Below are 27,356 nucleotides of genomic sequence, written 5' to 3'. Positions count from 1 at the left end.
TTCTGGCCCAGTAGTATTGACGGTCTTTAAAGCGCCTTGAGCACCTTGCAAGGTGGATACGTTCCGCTGTATAAGAAGTCATTATTATTATCATTATTATTATTATCATTATTATCATTATTACCCCGGTCATTTAATTCAACTGAAAATCCGCACAAGATCGTGCACGCGCTCCGCTCCCTAAGGAGTATTCCAGCCAGGCATCACTGTACAAGCGCACACATGCCAATCCAACCACAAAACGTTCGCATCCCACCGGCTACCTATTTAACACCTGGGAGAAAATGGAAAGAAGACGTATTTACAATATCACGGCACCTCTATTGAAAAAGAAATATATGGTCTCTACTTTTTTGTCTTTTATATCTTTTCAGGAGTGTCCTTGAGCTTGTTGCCTGGGACGGGTCCTTTATCCGCAAGGCTGATGATGATGGTAACTCATTGTTCCACCTAATAGCACGAAAAGGTCATCATCAAACAACAAAGGCTATTCTCAAGAACCCGGATGTTAAAACGAAGAAAAAGTAAGATTCCCAAATACAGTAAAAATTGTACTGAACCCCTATCGCAAAATACTATCTCAGGTCCGCTGTAGCAGTATGGTCTTGTAGCTCGCTGCGCTGTTGGATGTCGCATCCAGTCCTCTGTCTGCGAAGCAGAAATTACATAATTATTACTTTATTTCTTTACGCACTGTTGGCATGTTGACCATGGAGTGGTGCTGTGCGATAAACAATGTGCTAGGGCAGAACGTTCTGTATCACTTTAAAACGTATTTGTTTTCTTGTTGCTGTGGCGACTTTGACATGTCGATCGGGATCCCAAAACGATAACTTAGGAGTAACAACAAATAACTAGTTTAAATAAGTCGACCATTTTATATATCAAGCCTATTCCAGAACGTAGCTGACGCTCTCTTTATTAAATAATATCTCATCGAGACATCTCCTCCGGACCACCAAATCAAGGACCCACGAGTCTAAAACAACACAAAACACAACATTAAAAAACAAAACATCACTTTACAACGATATTAAGCAACTTTACCCTAGCCCATGCCTTGAGCCATAATGCATGGGCACACAGAGGATTGTTTTATGTTGGGTAAAATGCTATAAAATATTGAAAAATGATTGCATTTTGTTATTTTTATTTATTTATGGAAACTGCCCCCTACGCTAGCCCCCGCTGCGTACAGTCATGGTTCAGTGACAAAGCAATGGCCTCGTAACTGTGAGGCCCCAGGATCCAAACCTTGTCGATGTGCTATGTTAGTGCCCGTTTGTGGGGCATTAATCCTCATTACTGTCATTTATGAATTAAGGGCGTAGGTCTCCTATTTGATAAGCATAGAAGCATACACATGCTTAAGCAGTCACTCAAAACACACATTTGCAAATTATTATTCAATAAATTCTGAGAATGTATACTTTTATCTAGATCTATTATTTTTAAATTATTTTTAAAATAATTCTATGAATTGGGGTAAAACAAAAATAGTCCGCCTATATGAGCGACAGTGTATATAAAAATGGACGCTTTTTTAAACTAGTTATTTTGTGTAACTCCTAAGTTATCGTTTTGGGATCCCGGTCGACATGTGGAATTCGCCACATCAAAATAACTAGTTTTAATAAAGAAGGCGTCCATTTCATATATCAAGCCTATTCCAGAAGGTAGCTGGCGCTCTCTTCATTACATAATATCTCACCATGACATCACCGATGATTTGCTTTATGTTACGAACAGGAATGCGATGGGACAAACGGCACTACATGTGGCGATTCAAGGAGGTCACAGAATGACTAATGCTCTTATCCTGAAAACTGACAACGAACTAGCAAGAATCAAGGACAACAATAAGGTAGTAGTTATTATTATCATCATTGCTATTTTCATCATCATTATTATTTTCATAATTAGGTGATACGTACGGTAGCTAGTACGTATTATTAACGTCCTTTTCTCTCCTATATATATTTTGGGGGTGTATTTCTGTTCGCTTGCTGTCTCTAATCCTTTCACTTTATTTCGGTAACTTTGTGATTTTGATTCATCCTGGTGAACATATATTGCGTGTAATATTTGTTTCCGGTAAATGATGGTAACTTTTTTTTCCGACATGAGCTAGGTTATTGCAACGCTATTCTCTGTGTATGTTGTCAATGGGCTGTGACTGCACTGCGGTGATTTTGCAATTTTGGGTGCCCTGCTTTCTCTACACTTCCCCTTGGTCCCTGTCATTTGAGCCTTATTGGAACACTTTAAGTGTCTTTTTATGTGGAATTTGAGTCCTTGAATATAATATTTTACGAGAATTTAATTGGTGTGAATTTATGCATCTTGTCGAGCGATGTTTAATGTGAATTCTATTCTATAAGTATAGCGTTGAACTTTTCCATCCGATTCTGAGAGCTCGCAGATGCTTCATTTCCCTTCTTTCCTTCCCTTTCTTTCTTTTTGACATAATATTTGCCTTCTTGGCCCGATGATGAAAGCATTACAACGACAAAAAAACTAATTGCTATGTAAAGAAAGAACATAAATACATCTGCTAACCGTGTAATGAATACGAAGTACTAACATTTTGGAACGGTTCTATGAAATGATGTATGAAATGATGCATCAAAGAACAAATATCACATTCATATATATTTTCTTTATACATTCACTAACAGGAATACAATTGAAAAAAGGGAGAACATTTAATCCAGTGATCAAGCCAAATAAAGAGAAGTTCACCTTACACATCCCCCATAATTTCTAAAATCTTGGAATGGTCTCATGAAAATAGCATATTGCTCCGGTTGTCTCATTTTTCGCCCGCTGGACCACTGCCAGCACAAACGTAGCTCGATCGACGTCTCTACCAAACTAGCCAATCAGCTGTCATTGACGTCGAAAATATCGAGAAATTGACAATTTCTAATCGTAAACTAGTTTGATTTCTGTATGGAAACGCAGCCATTGTTATCTTGGCATGCATTCAAGTCATCAGAATAGGGTAAATTACGTCTAACACAATTCAAGAGCTCTATTTTGCAGGAAAAATGTCAATTTCGTAGAATGTTCCACTATGTTGCAGGGTGTATGCCATTGGGTATGATGTGTGAACCGGGTGTGCGGAAATGATTTGTTGGGGAGGGAAGTGAGAGTGTTCGTGTGTGTGGTAATTGTACTTGTGTCAATAATTAAAGACTAATAAATGATAGATGGCTAACCATAAATATACAATGACGAGTAAACTGTCTACATCACAATCCACAGATTAATATGTGCCTTGAACGTATAAACCGGACGACAATCGGCGGAGCAAACGACACTTGGTAGTGATTTTGTATGTGAGATCGCTTTGCTAAATATAAAATACAAGAACCTTTTCCATATCTTTAAACTATCATTGATTTCTGATAAACAGTTAGTAAAATAAACCTACCAAACTACATAATACAATGAAATACTTGACTGAAAATAGGGGAGTTTGATGTGGTGCATAATTGTACCCCTCTGTAAATAATCAAATAGTCCATGGCGTGTCATGAATGTGTTTGCTTACCTCAGCAAAATGTTTGCCTATGGTAAATGACAAAATTACGGTGGGAGGGGGGGGGTTGGCTGAAATTGATATAATGAACCAATCAGAACTGATCTATGATAGTTCATGCTTCTTATTCTTTGTGTGATTGACCTATAACCTTACACTCGCCTGGCAAATTGCGTCCGAAGTTCGACTTGTTGCGCATGTGTTGTATAGGCAATGGCGAGCTGGCGACCTCTTTTCATCAAATTATGGTGGGTGAACTTTCAAAAGTCAATGGGACATGAGGGTTCCAACAAAAGAGCTAGTGTCAACGTACGTCTGGGTGGATGTGATTTTTGTTTCAACAAAAAATGAATTTTTAACGATTTTGGGGGTAAAAGTCTATAGGCTAACATGTTAGGCTGCTGGACTCTGACGATAAGGGGGTTGTCCAATGAGACTAATCGGAGCTATATGGATGCAAAATTCCATCAAAAACAGAATAACATTGATAACATTTATACTTCCCCCATAATAAATAATATCTAAAAAGCAGGAATTATATCCAGTATTCACGCCAAAAAAAAGAGGATTCCCCCTTCTCTCACCTGCTCTGTACTGTCTAGGTAACCATTAATGCTGCATTTTAGTAATTACCAGTAATTATAAGCTTCTCAAAATTTGTTCTATGTATTCATTTCTGTAAATTCTGAAATAAAGATACACAATATGGAATTGATATAAATTAAACAATTTAAGGGAAACTCCACTTGTGGTCATTCATCCAGCCTCTAAATTCCAACATAGTTATTTGTTTACGTAAACTCAAGGGAGAGGGCCTTACGCACCCGTGAATGAAATGACATTCATTCCCTTCTCTGTCCATGTCTTTGGTTACTTTGCAACACATACTGCAGTAGTTTACAATTACCAGCCCATCTTAATGTTCCGTTTAGTTGTGGCTGTTTGATTTGATAAAAGTTAGGAATCCAAATCTGTTTAAAATAGTGGATGAACAGTAACATAATATGTTTGTGGTCTTTAATTCCATAATGGTTGATGCTACGGACTTCACATTTTGCATGTAGATCGTAGATATTGACAAACAAACATTTTATAAGGTGAAACGAAACTGCCACCATGCTTACTTCATTACGTGACTTACGGTCGAAGGCCAAATACACTGTTGGTCATAATGGTGGAATAATTTTTTTTACCCCAATTTATTAAATGATTTTGACAATGATTAACTCCTTACAGATCTAGATATTAGTATACACTCTCAGATTTTATTGAATGACAATTTTGGAGTGTTTGTTTTGCGTGACTGCCAAAGCACGTGTGTGCTATTATGCTAATCAACTAGGGGACCTACTTCCTGAAGTCATAACTGACAGTAATGGGGATTAATGCCTCATAAAAGGGCACTAATATAGCATATCGACACGGCGTTAGGGTACGTCGACGCCCCCACACAAAAAATAAACAAAGAAAATACAATTATCAATGATTCATTGCATTTTCCCCCTATCCCCAACAGGAAAAGTTCCTCTGTAGGGCCATGCATTATGGAATAAAACATTGTCAAAGTCATTCAATACAATTATTCCACCATTATGACCAACAGTGTATATTGTGCATAGTACAGTGGCGTACGCAGGATTTTTCAGGGGGGGGGGGTTATATTAATTTTAAATCCGGCCGAAAATTTCGCAACGACTCAGCTAGCCGCTGAAAAGGCAGGGGGGGGGGGGTGGGGTGAGTAAGAGGTCATATATTTTTTTTCTGGGAGGGGTCCCGAAATTTTAAAATTTGACCGATCGACATTTCGTTCCGTTTTTTTTTTTGGGGGGGGGGGGGTAAGGTCACCTTTTTGAGGTCATCTATTAGCATAATGTTTTTGTATTTTTTAATTTAAAAGGAAAGAAAAAGAAAAGAGGAAATTTTTTTTTCTTCCCCTCCAAAACACACACATAAAAAATGAAGGGGGGGGGGTTAACGCCCCCCCCCCCTCCCCTGCGTACGCGCCTGGCATAGTATCTCAATACCCTTTGATACGTACTGGAAATTGTGCAGACCTGTAGACCAGAATTAGGGTTCATTTCATTGGATTGCAAACACGTTAAATCACCAAAATATTGTTTTGAATATTGTAATGAGGGTCAAAGGTCAAACATTTAATTTTTTAATACTATCTCACTCACCATACAGGATATGCACTTGAAATTTGATAAACTTGTAGAAAAACATACACAGATCATTGCATAAATTGACAGTTATGAACGAAAACGCTCCCTACCTCATGTAAATGAGGGTCAAAGGTCATATTGGCTCAATCTTTATTCCAAGTTATCCATAGTGATTAATGCTCCGAAGTTAAAACTTGACATATAGATAGCACAATACTGGAGGAGCGTTGCATACAATGAGATGAAATCGTGAAAATGCGTTCTTCATTATGTAAATTTGATCACGTATCACCTAATTTGTCAAGTGACAAATACAAGTCTAGTTATTATTATTTTTATTATTACTCTTAGCAGTAGTGCTTCATGATGAAGAAAGAGGGAAAAATGAGGAAGAAGAGGAATGGATACAGAGAGAGAGAGAGAAAGACAGACAGAGAGAAAGAGAAAGAAAAAAAAAGAAGTCTTAACGAAGCTTAGAGATCTTAGCAATTTTAGCAAGTTGAAGACGCTTTTGGGGGGCATTTGTTACTTTGAGATATTGAGATAATATCCTCAAATGATAATAATAATAACAGTGGGTTCTTGTAAAGCACTCATGTATGTCGGATTTGACAATCCTGGCGCTCCACAAAAATTACTCCGTCTTTAGCATAGCTGCCATCATGGCGCTCTAGCATTCCAATTCATTGGTTCTCCTCCAGGTACCCAGTTACATCACCCGGGTGGAGTGTGGCAAATGTAGATTAATGTCTTATCAAAGGACATTAGTGCCACTGCGGGACTCGAACCGCGAACCGTGTGAAGCACACACAGTCCGGTAACGTATACACTTGACCACGTTTCCTACATATCCTTATATTAAAATATTGTATGATTGTTTTCTTAACATTAGATGACACCGCTCATGTATGCCTGCCAAACAGGGAATATCTACGTCGTTAAACTGCTCTTGGAGATGCAAAAAGAGGCTCAAGTGAATATAGGGTTTCTTGATTGTGACGTGAATGGTCTGAATTGCTTAGACCATGCCATCGACAATGGGCACGAGTAGGTCAATACAGATTTGATTTGGTTGAGTTTTTCATGTTCCAATAGACCTAGGCATTGTTTCACGAAACCGTTAAAAGTACAAGTTCGACGACATTCTATTGAAACGCGTGTATCAAACTTTACTTTTCAATGTGATGTCGGCAAACCTATGACAGTTTCGTGAAACGATCCTCAGTTCGTAGTTAGTACATGGTACAAATGACCCAAATATCCGCTAATGATAGAGAAGACAATATTGTGCACTGGGATGGCGATGAGATGGCGCTGTGGAGTAATCAGTAAGCAAGGGCAGAAAGTTCACCAGTTCGGTATCGCTTTTAAGGTAACATTTAAGCTTACAAGTGCTCTTTCCTTTTCTGATTAAATTGTTTGTTTAAAAGTAATTGAAATATAAGAATTGTGATAATGCCCTTATGTCACCTCCGCTATTACCTGCGCAAATAAAACCGTAATCTTGCAAGGTTTCACTTTCATTACACTCCGACGTCAAGCGTCAAAGATCAGGCTAGTCGCTGACGTAGTTCAACGTCAGTCTCATGTACAACAGGAATGAGATTTGTGTCATATTTCTCATTCAGAACTTGGGTAATTCAGAACCTTCGATATGTTCTTTTTATTATACATTTATATTTATAATGGGTACTTTAACTTCGAAAGAGTATACAATATAACTGGAAATAAGTATTCATGTTTCAAATGATGGTATCATTAAAAAATGAATGCATTTTCTTGGAACATGAATTTTTTTAAGGATGATTGCCGTAACGTTGCTCGATCAAGATAATTGGCGCAACCTTATGACGAATGCAACAAGAAACGGAGGAACCAGCGGAGGACCCAAGATGACGCCTATGAGGAAACTCATTAGCTCTATGCCAGGTAGTGATTTAAGTATTTAACCTTTTTCTTTGGACGTAATCGTTCTAAAAACTTGTTAGCATCTTTAGAACGTTGTATTTTTCCTTTACGGACAGTTCGAGCCTATTCTAAAGAATATCACAGGCACAGTAACATAAGGAAAGAAATGATATGGATCTGTGTTAAGGTTCTTAATGTATGTAGACTACATCAGCACTTTGCATATCATTAGATACCACGAGCAGTGGTCTGGTAACCGGGAGGTCCCGGGTACAAAGCCGCGTTAATGCGTCACGCATGCATTACTCTCTATCACCGAGTCCCTCGGAGAGAACTTAAAACAGTCGGTTCCCTGGTTGCTAACTTACAAGCGTATAAATACACATGTCTTAGCAGTCAGTTAAACCAATCTTTACACTATCATCATTTGTGTGATTTTTACAGGTGTCGGCAAGTTTGTACTGGATAAGTGTATCACCAAGGTAAAAAATCCAAGCGATGCTAAAGATGATCAGATCAAAGTTGACTTTGAATTACTAGAGGACTGGTACTCAGATTGGATGAAGGACGGTAGTTATAACACAATTATTGAATCACCTTAGCTTAAGACTTTCGAAAAATCAACGACATGGAAAATACCAAGCTCTATTTTACAACACAGATGAATTATTTTTGGGGTACGTCTTGTAATATGTGTATTACCCCATTGTCCAGGGGGGTGTTTCATAAAGCTGTTCGTAAGTTACGCACGACTTTACGCACGACTGGTGATATGTTCTTGTGCTACATGTAAATGATTGAGAATCTGATTAGCACCCAAGAACATGTTCCAGTCGTGCGTAAAGTCATGCGTAACTTACGAACATCTTTATGAAACACCCCCCCCCCCCCCCAGTTTGTATATTTCAGTAGCTGATGCAAATGGTTATTATATTTCCCTAAGCTGATTTTTAGAACGTCTTTGCGATCGTGTTTATCCGACCATCCGTGAAAACACGCCCTTAAAAAAAATAAAGACACCTGTGGGGTGTTTCACAAAGATCCTAAGTCGAACTTATATCTAAGTTGGACTTAAAAATTATGGAAAGCCATTGGCATCTTTGAAAATATTTTGTAAAAGTTATTTTGAAAGGCATAAAATGTTGATTCAAATCATTCATATTTTTTTAATCATGAAGGAGATTTCATTTTCTTGATGTAGAATTTATAAAAAAAGTCTAAAATACTTGAATTTCTGCTTTTGAATATATTTCATTTTAAGGCTCCAATGGCTGTCCATAATTTCTACTTAGTCTACATGGTCCGTACATTGGAGAGAACATTCGTTTGGCTTTAGACATGATTAAATTAACAAATGAACATGATATTCCCAGTTTTATGTTAATGGTTAATATAGAAAAGGCTTTCGATAAATTAGAATGGTCTCCTTTATGTTTCAAGCTTTGAAATACTTCAATTTTGGGGAAGATTAGATATCCTGGGTGAAAATTATGTATACTGATATTTATTCATGTGTGTTGAACAACGGGCATGCTTCTAATTTGTTTCCAAATACACGTGGTGTTAGATAAGGCTGCCCGTTAAGCCCCCTTCTGTATATAATTTGTAATGAAATAAGGAGTATATGAATAAGGAGAGATAATGATGTTAAAGGCATCAGAGTGAGTGGTACATAAATTAAGCTTAATCCATATGCTGATGACACAACGTTTTATTTAAAAGACGTCGCTTCGCTTAAAATTGTCATGTATATCTTAAACCAATTTTTTTTCTTCATGACTATGCATTAACCGGAACAAATCGGAAATAGTAGCTCTTGGGTGCTACAAAGCCCACCCTCCCGACATATCCTTTTCTGGATATTCCAATGGACCCTATAAACTGCTATTAGTGTATTTTTCTATTAATCTTGATGATATCTTTGAATTAAATTTTTCTCCAAAATTACCAAAATTGAAAAATATTTTGAGAATATGGAATATGAGAAATTTAACTATAGGGAAAATCACTGTATTAAAGTCGCTAGGCATTGCTCAATTGGTATATCTTGTATCCGTTCTCCCAAAGCCGCCAGAAGAATTTTTGCACGAAATTGATTATTTAAAGCCCCACTGTCCTACTCGTAGCTGCTTGCTCCCTCTATATAGAAAACTTCCTCAATCGGTGCCTGTTGGTCCCCCATGATCCTCTTTTTCTTATGTTAGTTGAGAGCTGAGTTAATGAGATAGCCACATGTCAGTGACCTCGCTGTGTGGTCTAATCCCTTCTGGCTCAGTAGTAATGACGGTCTTAAATTTACTCCTTTATACGGAGTGTAAAACCAGATAAGATCAACCTTCGTACAATTATTGGAGATAATAATCAAGGTGGATTAAAAATGTTACATCTTCCTTCAATTATTAAAGGATTGAAAACTGCATGGGTAAAACGATTGATTGATGTAGAAAATACAGGTAAATGGAAATGCCTTTTTGAATACTATATGAAACATCTCGGGAAAGATTTGTTTTAGTTGTGCAATTAAAAGTTTAATGACCACAAAATATTCAATGTAAGGAACCACTTTATACATGAAATTTTAAGTTCGTTGAATAGGTGCGTATTGTGGAATAACTCTCTAATCAAAATAGGTGGTAATATTGGATACGTCGCCGGACTGTCGATCACAAGGTCCGCGGTTCGAGTCCCGCCGCCGCACTAATGTCCTTTGGCAAGATATTGATCTACATTTGCCACACTCCACCCAGGTGAAGTAAATGGGTACCCGGTAGGAATTTATTCCTTGAAATGCTAGAGCGCTATAATGGCAGCACAGCTAAAGCCGGGGTAATAATAATATCCAATATGTCATGCGCAGTTGAGTATATACATATAGAAACTGCGCATTATAAATTTACAATTATTATTATTATTATTATTTAAACACAATTGGAAAGATATTGGAATCACTCGTATAAGACATTTGTTGGATGAGCATGGTAAATTTTATTCACAGTTAACATTTATTCAAAAATATAAAGTTCAATGTCATTTTCTTGACTACTACTTATTAATCTCTGAACTTCCAAAAGAATGGAAAGATGGTATTCGACAGCACCAAGCTCAAAGCAAGACACCCCAAGAAGAGTTATTGCATAACTTAAAGAAGGTTTTCAAAGTATGCAAATATGTTCATCAAATTTCTGTTGAAAAGATCCGTAAAGTTCCGATTTCGGAAATGACATGGGCTACAATTTTAACTGAACCTGTTCAAGACTGGAACAAACTTTACACTATTCCTTTAAAATGTTGCCTTTCCACGAAGCTTCATCAAATTTCCAGTTCAGAATTTTACATCGATTACTAGGGGTGAACAAATATCTTCACATTATGGGCATAGCTAATTCGAATTAATTTACATTTTGTTTATCCTCTGTTGGAAGTATTTCACACTTGTTTTGGGAATGCCCTGTTACGCATCAATTCATTCACGATTTCCAAAGCTCTATTCTAAACAATGAAGTGCTTTTGATTAAAGATTCCTTTTTGTTTGGTTTCCCAGATGGTATGCAATCGCTCGTTAGCCACACTTGTAATTTTGCACAAAAACAATAGTCACCAATTAATGAAAGGATTACTTTGTAAAACAAATTTAATTACTTATGTATATTATTTTGTGCACTCGGAATTGATAAATTATCTGAAGCCTTCAAATGGTTGATATAGGCTGTTCAGTGCTAGACACAATGTGGCACATGGAGAATATTTGTGCGGCACATGAAAAGTTAAACAATTTGTTATTTATCTTTTCAAATTCTGACACAGGAGACGATCGGGAGAAAAAGCAGAGAGAAGGTAATGATAAGATTGTAATGACTGAACTCAGCCCTGGATCACGTGATAACGACAAAAAGAAAGATGAACAGGTAATAAACACAAAATGATGTTCTCTAGAATATTTAATTTCATAAGATAACTTTATTAGAATTTGTGGATTTTTTTTTACGCTTGATGTGCTTTAATTTGTTTATTATTCTAAACTTCATTTCAGAGAGTTTGACACGAGAATTATTATGATTGGTATATCATTGGAGGGTCCTAAAATTTTGCCAAAAGGTTCTGCTTAGACATAGAATTTAAAAAACTATTGTTAAGTTAAGGCGAGTCAAACATTTATGTAATACTTCGGTTACTTTGTTCGAATCTGCACTGTCGTTTGTTTGTCCAGCCTGCAATTTTGCATAAATCAATAGTTACCAATTGACGAAGTGATTGCTTTTTTGCGACACGATTGATTTTGAGAATTACTTGTTTCCAGTCTTGTTTGTTTCACATTAACCTTTTTGATACTGGTATCGATGAATATTGTACTGGAAATAGTAGAATCGTCTTAAAGCCTTTGGTATAGGCTTATTTATCTCATGATGAATATTCTAATGTAGCACAGGGAGATTATTGTTGTGGCTAATTATGAAGAGTAAAAACATCCATTCTCTCACCCTACATCAACTCATGAAAGACATGAATCAATACAAGGCGATTATTAACCTGAAACTCGTTGTACATATTTCACTATATTAACAATCTCTAATAAAAAACGAAGACATGAATATTCAAAGAAAATATGCATATGCAAAACAATTATGTGCATCTTGTTTTTATTTTAGGTGTCTGCAATGCCTATGGAGGATTCAAACGTTATTGTAACGATCATGAAAAAATGAATATTAAAAGCAAATTTGCATATTCATAACACTATATTAAATATTGTTTTATTAATTCAGATCTCTTCCAACTTCGATAGCGATGGGAAATTGAAACCCAATGCCAAGATCAGTGTCAAAGGTCGCTTATCCCGCTCCAAAAATCATCCTGTGCAACACATGGTATGATGAGTAAAACATTAATGTACATTTGCAACCCTCCACCCAGTTGTAGTTAATGGGTTCCTGTTAGAAATGTATTCCTTGAATGCTGTGAGCACCCTAGGGCGGCTGGGAGATCTTTACAAATTATTAAATATATGTGAAATAAGAAACGTCAACATGATAACGAAACGAACACTAAACATGCTAGATGATCATTTTTTTCAGAGAGATAAACTGTATTCTACCAACATTTAAATATGACGCTGTCTTTAGGCTTTTGTCCAAAATTTCAGGTATTTGAAAGAAAGTCGATCGCAACGACTTTCGACTAATTTTTCCTTTTGTCAAACCTGAAGAAGTAGGATACGGGCCCTATTTCTGTGTTGTTCGTAGGTTTAAGTGAGTGACAGAAGCAAAACGAGCCCCCTTCCCAAAAAAGGACAACAACAACAACAAATGTAATACGCCATCAATACCTATTAATAGAATATCAGAGCGATTCCAGTAGACAAAAAAAGCTACCAGCATTTTGAATTGTGTGAAAATCATGATATATTTACAGAAAAATCATATCAATGATAATGACCGACACACATGTACTATCAAGTTTCTCTTCTAGAATTATCATTCTGCATTTGTTTCAGCTTAAAAGTGATGACGGTAAGGAATTACTGAACCACCCTGTAGTTCGTCTAATGTTCAAGAACAAGACAAACGCGTTTCGTATCGAATACTGGCTCCGGTTCTTCCTCCAACTTACACTGCTCTTCTTCCTGACACTCCATAGCCTTATCATTCCTCCACCGTACTATGTTAAAAAGCACCTACCAGAGGGCAACTACACGTGGTTGGCTGATGGGGAGGCCAAGTGGAAGGAAGACCTGGACCCGATCGCTTTGGTCTTGTTTGGTTCGATCGGGACCTGGCTCATTCTCTTGTTAACTGTTATCTATTTCTTTGAAATGGTAAGAATTCATGTTTCTCCTCTATGCTTGGATGTGTAGGCTTATATCTCCTACAGCCGTGAGACCGAAAGCCCACACGACCGAGATCCCACGATACTGACAGTCCATAATACCAACAGCACACAAGACCGACAGCCCATAAGACCGACAGCCCTTTAGACTGACATCCAACGAACACGACATACCACGAGACCGACAGCCCATTATACCGACCGTTCTTTAGATAGACAGTCCACGAGACCGATCATATAAGTATCACGGGCCTTCTGACATTTTTTCAACGAGTTCTGTTTTTCTTATGCATTTATTTTGCCTTTGTAAGTCTAGTTTGTTGTGGGGCTTGACAAGATTTTGTAAAGGTTTGTGTCGTTGGTTTTCAGTTTGTTTGGTTAATATAATCACATAATACCAACATCACACACGACCAACAGCCCATAAGACCGACATCCAACGGGACCGACAGCCCGTTACACCGACCGTCCTTTAGACAGACAGTCCACGAGACAATTCATATAAGTCTCGCGTTCCTTCTGTTTTTTTCAGCGAGTTCTGTTAGAATTATTTGTCCTATTTTGCTTATGAAATTGATTTTGTCTTTGTCAGTTTAGTTTGTTATGAGGCTTGAGAAGCTTATGTAAATGCTTTTTTCATGGGTTTTCAGTTTAGTTGGTTGACCCCCTTAAATAAATAGCATTTCAAAAAGGAAAATTTGAGTGCAGCAAGATAAATAAATACAAAGTCAAACATCGAAGAATGAAATAATTGTTAACACGTCTTATGTGCTAATAATTCTTATAGTTAAATTCCAAACCAGGTTATGTTTTTATACACAGTTTCTATAGCGAAAGTGTATTTCATTTGATATAATTATTATATCAAATGAAATACACTGTCGCTCATAAAGGTGGAATATTTTAGTTTTACCCCAATTTATGGAATTATTTTAAAAATTATTTAAAAATAATAGATCTAGATAATAGTATACATTCTCAGATTTTATTGAATAATAATTAACCAATGTGTGTTTTGCGGGACTGCTAAAGCATGTGTATGCTATTATGCTTATTAACGAAGGGACCTACGCCCTCAAGTCATAAATGACAGTAATGAGGATTAATGCCCAACAGAAGGGCACTAATATAGCACATCGACACGGTTTTGATCCTGGGGCCTCACAGTTACGAGGCCATTGTTTTGTCTCCGAACCATGACTGTACGCAGCAGGGGCTAGGGTAGGGGGGCAGTTTCCATAAATTTAAAAAAAAAAAAAAAATGCAATAATTTTTCAATAATTTATTGCATTTTACCCCGGTCCCCAACATAACAAAATCCTCTGGACGGCCATGCATTATGGTTCAAGGAATGGGCACACAGACGGACCTTGGATACTTTAGCAGTCACGCAAAACACACATTGGAAAATTATAATTCAATCAAATCTGAGAATGTATACTATTATCTAGATCTATTATTTTTAAATTATTTTTAAAATAATTCCATTAATTGGGATTAAAAAAAATATTCCACCTTTATGAGCGACAGTGTATGAATCAAAATTACTTTGTTCTTTCTTCAAAGTGTATAATATGTAAGCAATTTGCTTTTTCTATGGCCCTAAACATATAATTACTAGCTTTGTATTTCTTTTGTTTTATGCATTCTACTTTACTTTTCTATGTTTCACTTTTCTATGTTTATGGTTCAATACATTCAATTCAATTCAATATATATATAAATGTATACAAACATAAAAACACACTCAAAACAATCACAAACTTGTATTCTGCAGATCAGCATGACCAGGAAATTATACAAATATTGTTTTAGGGAACCGGGAATGACTGTATATGATAAACGAACGTTGACCTTAACAAAATGACCTTTGATTACAACCAAATGCTAACAACAATATTCAATTGAATAGAATTTAAATTTAATTTATTTCTTCTGCAACTCAAAAATCATATTACATTTTAGCGATACAACATATATAAAATACAACAAATTTTAGGAGCGTGTACACATTATCATGATAATAGAAAACTTGACATTAATTTGTTTTAATTGATAACATACTACCAATAATTATTCATTACGCAGAACAAGTGCTATTACAGAAAGCTCTTATGACTGTTGTAATAATAAAAACAATTAAATACACAATCACACTCATAATTTATTTTTCTTTCTGTTTTTTAATTCAGCTTCGCAGAAAGTGGTTGTACAGGACAACACAGTCTAACTCGATGAATGTATGGATAAGTGTCATCCGAGAGCTCACTCTCCAAATCTTGATCATTCTGTTCGTCGTTCCGGGGTTTGGGGATCTCTACTTTAGCCACGGTGTTACCTTCAAAGCCGTGAGTATTACATTATCATCTTATTATTTAAACATTATCAAAAACGATAAAAGAAAATGAGCACATTTTACAACAATAATAAAGACAACAACAACAACAACAAAGATTACTACTACTCCTCTTACTTCTACTACTATTATTATCACTATTACTGGTGCTACTTCTTATGCTTCTACTACTATTAGAGGTAATACAAAGTTTTGGGAAGTTTTGAAAATTGGGTGGATAGTTATTCTTTACAATTTTGGTATATTTTGATGCCCCTGTGGATGTATTATAAGCATTAGAAAAGTTGGCCCCTGAAACACTTCTGTTTTTGAGAAAAATTACATATAAAAATGTATCGGTACTCCCGGAAAATTTTGATTAATTTCTAATAGCGCCAACGGCCGTAAAATGGTAGCTGCGACCATGGAAATCTCAGAATCTGTAGTTGTGATATATAATTTCCAAACGGGAGTAGCTTCTCGGTCGATTTTAGTCAAGAAGCATTGTTTCATAGCTTAATTGATATCTTGACCTTGATAGGGAGCTATACAACATAAACAGTTTATTATTTACAATTTCATAACTTTAGACTCGATTTCAACCACGACAACGATCACTGAATATTGTAGGATCGCATATGCTTCTAATATGTCCATTTGAACGAAATTCATGACCCCATACCATAACTTTGTATTACCTGTAATACTACTTATACTACTTCTCCTCCTTCTCATGCTACTATTACTCCTCCTCCTCCTCTTACTACTTCTAATTTTGCAGTTTGCACTTCAGTTTTGAAACTGCTCTTCCAGCGGGCCCTGTATAACATAATACGATATTACTACCCTTCTCCAATCTAATATGCTGAGCGCCTAGCTAGAAGGCAGAAGGTCCCATTGTTATAAGTCTTTGGTATGACTCGGTCGGGGTACGAACCCACGACCTCCCGTTCATGAGGCGGATGCTCTAACCACTGAGCCACCATCCAAATTAGTGGTATAATACTTAAATTGAGGAAAGTTTACAATTGAATCCTATCACCCATCCATCAAATTTAAGAAATATTGAGATTAAGATTATACTTTTATACGAAATGACCTTAAATTGACCTTGCAGTTCCTTGACAAAACTAGATAAATTATATTTTATTTTGACAAAATTAATCAATGGTTGTAAGGAAAGAAATATGAAAAAATATACTCGAATTGATTAATATATTAAATCATTAGTATGTTGATAGTAAAATGTTTATAACGTCTCTTATTCAATGTAGACAATTCTCTAGATATGCATGTCATTCCGTAACACTTGACTCGGCACTAACCTTTAACGCATTACTGAACTGATGAACTTCCTACCCTTGCGTACTGTTCATTCCATAGCGCCATCTCACGGTCAAGGCTCCAAAAGTGCGTAATCTAATACCCTAGACTGTTTCCAACCCGCATAAATGGGACTCGATGCCAGAACCAACAGCAAAGCTAGAGAAGTAGCTAGTTACTGGACCATACTGTTACAGCTGACCTGAGATGGCGCTAGAGGGGATTTGGCAGCAGTGCTTCAAAATATAAGAATCTAAGAGCTCAACCAAACAACTATGTTGTTGTTCTTTCTTTTATTGCAGGAATGGCAATGGGAACTAGGTGCATATGCAGTTCTCTTGGCCTGGATTAATTTCATCTATTTCCTGCAAACTGCTTCATTCTTCGGCATCTATATTCTTATGTTCTTAGGTACCAATGACATTATACAGTCGATTATTGATGCTTGATGATTGCTTTACCTGACTGCTAAGAAAGCATGTATATGCTTGTTGAAGTAAGCAACTAAGGGACCGATGGGTTTAAGTGCTCTCCAAGGGACTTGGTAATGAGGATCAATGCCCAACAAAAAGAACTGAGCGCATTGATTTGGTTCGAACCCGGAACCGCTCGGTTACAGGACCACTGCTCTACTACTGGTATACTATCGTGCCATCGCGCCTCCTCGTGAAACCTGCTTAAGCAACAACTTGTAAAAAAGACTAATAGTCTTTAAAGACCTCGTTTCTGTACTCCTCTGATTGTATTACTCATTGAAACGTTTATTTGTACATAAAGATCACCTGCCTATTAAGACCACTTCCAATTCAACCACTTTAAAACCTTTTTAATGATAAACTATTCAAGTTACACATAAAAAGGGGTCTTTTTACACTTGTTGTCTGTCTCTGCAGATGGTTGCCTAAGCAGGTTTCCACTGTATTTTTCGAAAGTCTGTTCAAATGTACTTTTAATAGCCCATTGTACGTCAATATAAATTAAGTTATACGTCTTTGTAATGTTTGCATATTTTTTAAATGTGATGTATGGACTATAAATGAAATTGCCATCAATTTGAATTTGATTACTTGATAATAAAACTTCGCATCGTACGTCACGTGATCAATCAGATGGAGATGCCCATACCGTGACGTGGGTTAAAACAAAGTGGGGGGAGCGAACCTTCGCTCATGCTGGGCCTTCATTATGGAATACTCTCCCTCAATGGATTAAGAATAGCAGTTCCGCTAAAGTGTTAAAAAACAATCTTAAGAAATATCTGTTAAATTTAGCTTATAATTGATTACCATAACCTTTCATGTCTGTACCTTTCCTATTGCACTTTGTATAAATGTATCATGTATGTATTTCATCCTTTGCACAAGCTGCGCCTTGAGCATTTGACTGCCAAGTGGATTTGGCGCCTTATGTATTATTATTATTATTATTATTATTATTATTATTATTATTATTATTATTATTATTATTATTATTATTATTATTATTATTATTATTATTATTATTATTGTAACTTAAAATAACGGTAAGGGAATCTTGCTTCATACCTCTGTCATGCATTTTAAAGGTGGGCAATCATCTTGATTGAATGGGAATAATAAAATAAATATCTCAGAATAACTTAAATTATTTCTCGGAGTGAAATTTCCTTTTTACAGCTGTATATTTGAATAAGCCTTTACTTTTATTCATGGCAAAATTTAAAAGGTCAATCCGCTGTCATTAAAATTTTCTCTTCATTATTTTTAAAAATCATATCGCTATCGAATATCTGACCTTGATTTCTACAGGGTATTTAATAGTGTGTTAAAATTGACCCTGTGTTTATTTTTTGAAAGTCAGTGTAATTTTGTTTTATTATATTGGTTGATTTACAGAAGTTTTATCGACTATGGTAAACTTTTTGCCTGTTGCTGGAATCTTTCTTTGCACCTTTGCTGTGGTTTTCTGCATCCTTATCATCAATCAGGTATGTAAAATATTGTCTTTGTTTAAAGATCATCCTATTGGCTAAGAAGCTGCCACACAACACTCTACAACTTTTATAATAAAGTGTATTTGTCAGCGAGTTTCCTATTGGCTGAAGCTATCACACAATTGACATTTTGTTATATGTGCACGAACATGAATTAAAACAGCCAATTTTTCACAGGAATATCGCGTACAAAAGTGCATAGTATTGCGCACCTATTTTCACTGCGCGTACACATTGTTTTCTCTACTATTAAGCAAATAAAACCCATACAAATACATGGGCAGCAGTAGTAATCAAATGAATTGCGAGCTTTTAAGTGTTTTTTTTCTTCAAACTTTGTCCTTTTATATATTGTAAGTTATTGGCCGCAAATGTTATTGATATTTATATAGTTTTCAAAACAAAATATTACTAGCATAACTACGGCGAATGGTGTGAATAGGCAAAATAGATGGAAATAACAGCAATAGCGGATTTCATTTTAAAAAAGGCGTTGAATGTTAGCATCAAAATAGTATAAAAGTATGAAGGGGTGACCAAAGTTCGTGGAGAATTTTTTTTAAATATTAGAAGATGTGATATTCGATCCATGATTTCTCATATTCTACACACAAAACAAACAAATGTTAACTACAAATTTGGGCAAAGTAGTAATTTTAGCGTTAAAGGATTCCGGAGATATCACGATCTTAAATTCGATGTCAGATCGGCGTGCGCGCTGCAACTCAAGAAAAAGTCATAGTCAAAGCCATCTAATATAAAAAAAAAATAAAAAATGCATATTTTTCAAGAAAAAATATCATACAATCCTCTGGCACCACTTTTTATTTAAATTTTGATGACATCTGCTCTCAAAATAAAGATTTCCAAACCCTTTTTTTTTCTTTGCCGGAGCAGACGCAACATACTGCAAAAACTTGCCGATCTTTTGTCAATATTTTCATATAAATTCATCTCCAACTACATACAAAATGTTGTCTCTGTGTAATTTCAGGTTATTCTTTACATACGTGCAATAAGATTTTCGAAATCTTACCGATTTTTAGAGACAGCGAACTATGGTCACACCACTTTACATATTATTTGGAAAGAGTTGCATTACATGTGTACTACATGTTTCTGTATTGTTGAATTGTTCTTGATATCAACTTTTTTTTCTATTTCTATTCTCAGACGCAGTATCACACATTTGGGGACTCCTTAGCTAAGTCTCTGACGATGCTGACCGATGGAATAGACTTTGATACCGTATTTCATCCCATGGACTACTTGTACCAGCAATCTGCTACCGAGGACTTCACAAACATGGTCTTCTATCCACACACTACCCACATTATCTTTATCATTTTTCTCTTTTCCATGCCGATAGTCGTCATGAACCTCCTGGTAAGAAATAATATTCGCAGCACATTGTTGCTTATCTGCATATATAGTGTGTATGTGTGTGTGTGTGTGTGTGTGTATGTTGCGTTGGGATGAGATGTTGGGCCTGCCCTGTGTCCTCATCGACCTTGACTTTGTATAGGCCTACGCAGGGTCGGAACCATCTGGCGGCAAGGGAACAGTATTTAGCAGCGATTCAGCCAGCCGGCGAATGAGAGGGGAGGGGGGGGGGAGGGGTAGTGAGCCCTTTTTTTCTCAAAGGGGGGGGGGGACATTTTTATTTTGTTTTTACTCAACATCCACTCCACCCTCCCCTTGAGCACGAGGGGAGGGGGCCGTCTTTTTTTTTTTTAACCTAAAAGGGTGTTATTACCCTTTATTGGCCAGGGGAGGGGGCCCGGACCCCTTGGCCCCCTGTATCTGCCACTATGCCTGCGCATGATAGACATTTCGAGACAAAAGGGGTGGTTGTTTTTTTTGCGTAAAAAAGAGCAAGAATTTTGAGGTAAAAAGGTTCATTTTTTGCCTAGTAACTGATTGTAGTCTGATAATTTTACCCTTCTTTGACTTTACATTTTAGACTGGTTTGGCAGTCTATGACATTGACGTCATACAGAAAAAGGCCGAGATTTTGAAACAGACAATTGAGGTAAGTTTACCCTGCTGTCCTTCCTTTTTCTTGGGCAAAATTGATCACATGCTGTTCTTCAAATTGGCAACAATACTATGTCCCTTTTGCAGCCAACATCGACATAATATGTAGAACTTTGCAGGAATTATGAATATGTTATGTATGTCCTATCTGTGAAATTTAAACGTTAGCAGTGTCCAAATTTTCAAATTATGCAAGGAACCCTTTTACTTGCTAGAATTCATTGTCAGACACTATTGAGTGACTGACCGGCTTTTTCATCTTTGGTAATAACACACATAACATGAGCTGCAAAGGCTACATGATCTTGTGTCTGCATCAATAACCCACTTCTTGTAATGGCCAAAATTAAGCTGATTGAATCTTTGCACAGCATAAAACGTACGACCAGTCGGTACAATGGTCTGAAAAATCAGACTATTACTTATTGGCTCTATAGCTCCTAGGTCGATTTGACAACAAACAGTCGTTATTTTCCCACTTAAAGACATTTTCAAGCCCCCCCTTTGTTTAGGGAAGTTCTAAATAAGTATTGTCTTTCAAATGCCGTTGGAATTTAACCTTTTTCATTTGTTGGGCCTGCAAATGGGACATAGTACCTTTAATTCAATAATATTGTGGCCTTAAAAGAAGGGAGCGCAAACATTTGATGGGTGGAATACGAGAGAATAAGGCCACTCATATTACGATTTGGAAAGCAAGGGTTAAGAAATTAATAATATCATCGAAAATAATATCCTTTCTTACAGCAAGGCTAGCCTCGTTCTTATACAAACTGTATTTTTTTGAGAACCTGGAGCTAGCCTTTGACGAGACAATGGCCTTTGCGGACCCTTTCACTCCTAGTTTCATTAATTCAACACCCTTTATCGGTTATTTTTTCATTCTTAAAAGTATGTTTTTATGTGTATGTGTTTATAACTTATATTTCAGATATATGTTTTTATTGTTGCTTTCTTTTTATGAGAGGAATTAAACGTGAGACTTGAAATACACCAGTTTACGGTTGTGTGCGTCATTTTAAACAAAGCCAATGACCTAGAGGTCATGTATTTATGCGTAAATTAAAATTGCTCCCATGCAAATTATGATGATATCACTGCCTACGCGCTGCCACTGACCTCGGGTCATTGGCTTTGTTTCAGGGCCAATGACCCGAGGTCAACTGTCTGCGCATGCGCACTGATACAGCCGTAAACTGGTGTATTTGATGTGTTCTGTAGGCGAAAAGGATCATGGCCGTGCAGAGTAGCAGTTTTCCGAAAGCGTGGAAGGACAGTGTATTCCAACACCAAACGATAACAGTCGTCAAGAATCTCTCCTCGCTCAAAGCCGTCTGCTACAAGCTCACTGGCTATAAAGACACACATGAGTACTTGGTGGCATTTCTGGATAAGCTAGAAAAAACGGTGATTATTTGGTGTTATCTACTCCCTCATAAGTGTCTTGGTCTAAAGAGGATTCGTCTTCGGACTGTGGATCACATGGTTCGAGGTTTGAGTCCCACCGCGACAGTAATATCCTTTGGCAAGACAAGAATCTACACGTGCACTCTCCGCCCAGGTGTTAAATGAGTACCGATAGGAAACATTTCATTGAATGCTGTGAGCACGTACGGTAGCCTAGCAAAACCTGGGTAATATTTGAGTACCTTAAACACCATTCGTTATGGACATGTGCGCTATAAAAATTGCCAATATTATCATTACGATCTAGAAATATACGGTAATATTCTATTTTTCTATAGCACCTCTCATCGTTTAACTCATAGCCTGCCATATGGATGCATGCACGCTAATGTTATAGTGCTTAGTACACCTCAGCAAGCTACTGCTCGTCTGCTTCTTTCATGATTGCACGCAGATGTAATAGCAGTTATTGTTTATGCCCATTGGACTGTGCCTAGCGATTTGCACGCACTTTTGATAGTACCATCGCGTTAATCCGATTATCTCTTTATAAACTTGGCACTGAGGGGATTTAGGGCTTGGCACAATGGAGATTAACCCGGTGGCAGGATAAGAGTTAAAAAGAGATTAATATGATCTTCTCATTATAGAAACGTAACGAATGTTCCACGTGGATTAGTAATGAAAAGCGTGATTAATCAACTCGCTATATACACAGAAAATTATGACAAGGTAGTACCAATCCTAGAGGATCTAGAGAAAATGATAATTACTTTTTGTTCCTTAACCCTCAATGCGATATAGTAAATGATTGTAAAATTATTTGTGTTCTGTACCCCTGATGAATGAATATAATGTTATGATTAAAAAGCAATGAAGCTATAAAGATGGATCATTAATTTAAAGTGTGGTTAATTTAACTCGCTGGATTCAAGTAAACCTGTGACTGGATGTTCATATTTCTAAAGGATCCAAAGGAAGTGTCAATATCCTGGTTTATTTCCTGTACCCTAACTTTCTTAAAAAGAAAAAAAAAAGATCTCGCAGTTATAGAATAACAACGCTTGTTCCATTACGGTGTATAATTATTGTAAAACAGGCTTAATTTAACTCGCTACATAAGAGACAAGTTGAGAATAGTTGATAATATCTCTAGATGATCTGGGGAAAACGGTATAATATCTGTTTTTCTGTACCCTCACTGCGTAAAAGAAAATTCACTACCACCTCGCAAGGATAATGGCGCTATTTCCCGTTACGGTGGATAATTAGGGGATAATCAATGCAAAACGGGATTTATTTCACTGGGTAAAAGGAAAGTTATGACTAGTTGGTTATATTTCTAGAGGAACCAGGTAAATGTAATATTATGTATTCTTTGTATGTATCCCCCACTGCTTAAAAGTAAAGATTAAAATTACTCGGGGTTATAGAATGATATAGATATATCCCATCATGGTGGATAACTAATGTAAAACGGGGTTAATTTATCTCGTTAGATACAAGGAAAGTTATAACTGGTAGGTAATATTTTTAGGAGATAAAGAAAACACATTACTATCATATTTTTTTCCTGTGAATATGGGGGTATGTTTTTACGAAAGATCGTGTAACCCACAACCCAACGAAAAAATCCGGTGGAACGGAGAAAGCCAATTCTATTGATGTTGATATTCAGAAATATTAATAAGCATATCGTGAAAAAAAGTCATCTGATTGGTAGTTTATTTGTTTAAAAAATTCTCTTTACACAATTAATTAGTAAGTACTTAAACGCTGACAGATTGATGCCGTCGTTGATGGTGGTTAGACAAGTACAACATATTTTCTAAAGAGGACCCCAAGCCAACGAGATGGATACGGGATACTATCAACGTAGGAATCAGCAGTGACGACTCTATGAACAGGGTTGGGGACCAACACATTCTCCCGAACGCATTCAACCCAATTCTCTCGAAGCTGTCTAAACGCCATCTACGACGGCCTCAGGCAAACGAAGAAAGCGCTGTTAGCGTTTAAAAGTACTCACTAAAGGGACGAACATTTTTATGTCGATTGTGTAAAAAGTAGTTTTCATCCCATGTCAAATATAATATTCATCAATACATTTCAGACGGACCGTGTTGCGTACACGAAGACAACCGATATGAAGATTGATGACATGATGGATAGAATCGATGACGTCAGCAATGAACTCAATAATCTGTCTGACAGTACCCTTGATGCTTGTACACTACATGTGGAAGCAATCAGCGGTGTCGAGCAACTTAAACAGCAAATGCAGGTTATACAGGATAAACTGGATAAGATGTGTCGTAGTAGAGTAGTTTAAACACTTGACTTGAGTGAATTAGACGAAAATGTCGTGGATTTGACCTCATCCCACTTGTAATTTATGTCCTTAAAAACCACAAAACTTTCTTCATTTTCATCATTATCATCTTATTTTCACTTTCCATCTTCTCCTGCTTCTTCTTGTTTTCACTATAACAACCAACATTGTTATCATTATCATAATCATCGTCATCATTATTATTTGTATTATTATTACCATTATCATCAGTAGTAGTAGTAATAATGGTATTATTATCACCATCTTCATTAGTATTATAGCGTCTCTAGCAGAGTTGCCTTAATTAAAAAAAAAACATTTTGCGTGGGTTCTTTATATTTTGAATTACTCAAGGACAAAATATTACTTAGAATCTGGCAACACGCCCATCTACTTGTGTATACAAAATCAGATAAATTGGAAAAAACACTTTGTTGTAACAATAGATCCAAATAATACTATAGATCAACAGATCAAAAATGTAATTGGTCTTAATTACCCATTTACTCATATCAGGAATTTCTTTGGATAAGGGCTCAATTTTTTTTTTCTTCTTGAAATTGGCAACAATTATATTTTGTACTGCTAGTCCATAATACTAATAAAATACCATGTTTTTGAAAACAATATTACTTTATTGTACATCAAATTATGCCAAAACTATTGTTTTTCCTTATATTGATATAGAGTTTAAAGAGGTAGAATAATATTTTTGAATGTTTGTTGAGACTATCTCGAGCATGTGGAATCTGGGATTTCATACTTAGTAGGTAAAAACATGATTTGACTGTCTTGTTAGATAAGAATATACGTATTTGTGTTATTTAAAAGGGCAGTCAAAGCTACAGTCTGAACTAATATATTTCCGAGATTTGAGGGTAATGTTGTGGTTTAAACAAGGGGGTCGTGTGAAGGCGGAAAACTGTAAATAATTGTATAAGAATATACATATACTTTGCTTTCTTAGATAGATTCAAGGTTCTACACTGCAAGTACATACAATTATGTTAAGACTGCATTTTTATATAGATTAAAATATAGCTTAAAGGAATAGAGGAAGTATTGTAAATATTTGTTAAGACTTGTATACTTATTACAAACTGTAATGATTCAACAGTGGAAGTAAATCAAATGATTGCCACACTGTAATTTCATGTATATTGAATTATAGTTCAAAGAGTATGTGTAAACTGTAAATAATTGTTTAAGAATGTACATATACTTTGTTTACTTAAATCGAGTTAAGATTCTACACTTCAAGTACATCAAATTCTGTTAAGACTGCATTTTATATAGATTGAAATATAGTTTAAAGGAAAAGAGGGGAAATTGTAAATATTTGTTAAGAATATTACACTTTTCATTTTACAGAATTTGATAAATCATACTGCGCGTACGTGAAATTATCATCAGAATGTCATTTTATGAACATCGAATTGTAGTGTAAAGAGTATGTAGAAACTGTAAATAATTACAAAATTTATACTATTGCTTTTGAAATGGATTTATGTTTTTAGACTGTAATATTATCAAATTATGTTGAGTATTTTATACATAAAGAAATATAGTTTCTATGGATAGAGAAAGAAATTTGAATATTTGTTAGAACTGTTTAACTTTAAATTTAAAGGAATGTAATGATTCGAAACTGCAAGTACATCAAATATTGTATTATTATTATTTTATGTACATTGAATTTAAAGATTAATTTGAGTTGTGGTAAATATAGAAAATAAATTCTTTCAGAATCCAACTCAGAATCTAACTCAGAATCCAACTCACACTGAATGTTTAAGATTACAAATAAATGACATGTGCCAAACAATTTTGGTAAAAAATGTCTAGTGGCTGAGTAATGAGCATAGAAAGATAAGGAAATCATGTCCTAAACACAGATCACTATGTACAAATGGGAGCTGTGGTTTTTTTTACCGAAGATGATGCTTCCCAGTAAGTGTTGTGCGTTTATTTTTCTGTCATTGGTGCAAACAACCAACCTACTGCAGGACAAACAATCCAAAATAAATCATAGCAATTTTCTCTCAAAATACGAATAGCACACCAGAGCTCAAGATTAACTTTAAGATGTTATAAGTGATGAATTACGTTTGCTTTTTGTAATTCTGTAAACTGTACATATTTTGTTCGGCGTATTGAGCATAGCATGGGATGAATATGAGCGCATAAGAAATATTGCTATTGTCATCTTTGTTTATTATTATTGTTGTTATTATTATTATTATTATCCCGATTAATTAGTTTTATTAATCGCGTGGGTGCTTTTACAGTGTGAGTAAAAAAAAAACAGTTTACACAGTTTGCTAATTATTTAAAAAATCATCGATGAACATTATAGTGTTAAATGTCTTATGAAAAAGTGTTTTATCCCAAATCATTTGGTAATATTGTTGTGTGGTATGTGTTCACGCTTGAATGAACAGGAGACATTGTCTGCGAAAGTGCAAAAATCGACCTGCGCCAAAGTTGCTTATGTGATGTTTGAATAAAAC

General features: G+C 35.9%; 1 protein-coding gene across 1 annotated transcript in view; it reads left to right on the top strand.

The window, feature by feature from the left end:
* The window catches only part of LOC105447449 (transient receptor potential cation channel subfamily A member 1-like), a 28,663-nt gene extending 3,600 nt beyond the window's left edge, over positions 1–25,063 (top strand). Inside the window, exons 3-17 of the mRNA XM_011685516.2 lie at positions 375–524; positions 1,750–1,864; positions 6,602–6,756; positions 7,511–7,638; positions 8,062–8,187; positions 11,422–11,522; positions 12,381–12,482; positions 13,109–13,429; positions 15,633–15,788; positions 17,401–17,509; positions 18,973–19,064; positions 20,244–20,456; positions 21,034–21,102; positions 22,329–22,514; positions 24,628–25,063. Of these exons, the coding sequence (XP_011683818.2) occupies positions 375–524; positions 1,750–1,864; positions 6,602–6,756; positions 7,511–7,638; positions 8,062–8,187; positions 11,422–11,522; positions 12,381–12,482; positions 13,109–13,429; positions 15,633–15,788; positions 17,401–17,509; positions 18,973–19,064; positions 20,244–20,456; positions 21,034–21,102; positions 22,329–22,514; positions 24,628–24,846 (2,242 nt within the window). The 3' untranslated portion in view covers positions 24,847–25,063. The remainder of the gene's footprint in view (positions 1–374; positions 525–1,749; positions 1,865–6,601; positions 6,757–7,510; positions 7,639–8,061; positions 8,188–11,421; positions 11,523–12,380; positions 12,483–13,108; positions 13,430–15,632; positions 15,789–17,400; positions 17,510–18,972; positions 19,065–20,243; positions 20,457–21,033; positions 21,103–22,328; positions 22,515–24,627) is intronic.
* The last annotated feature ends 2,293 nt before the right edge of the window (positions 25,064–27,356 follow it).

This window comes from Strongylocentrotus purpuratus, unplaced genomic scaffold, assembly GCF_000002235.5.
Source record: "Strongylocentrotus purpuratus isolate Spur 01 unplaced genomic scaffold, Spur_5.0 spur5_scaffold_20, whole genome shotgun sequence".
Taxonomy (NCBI): Eukaryota; Metazoa; Echinodermata; class Echinoidea; order Camarodonta; family Strongylocentrotidae; genus Strongylocentrotus; species Strongylocentrotus purpuratus.
This window is presented reverse-complemented; position numbering and strand designations above follow the sequence as displayed.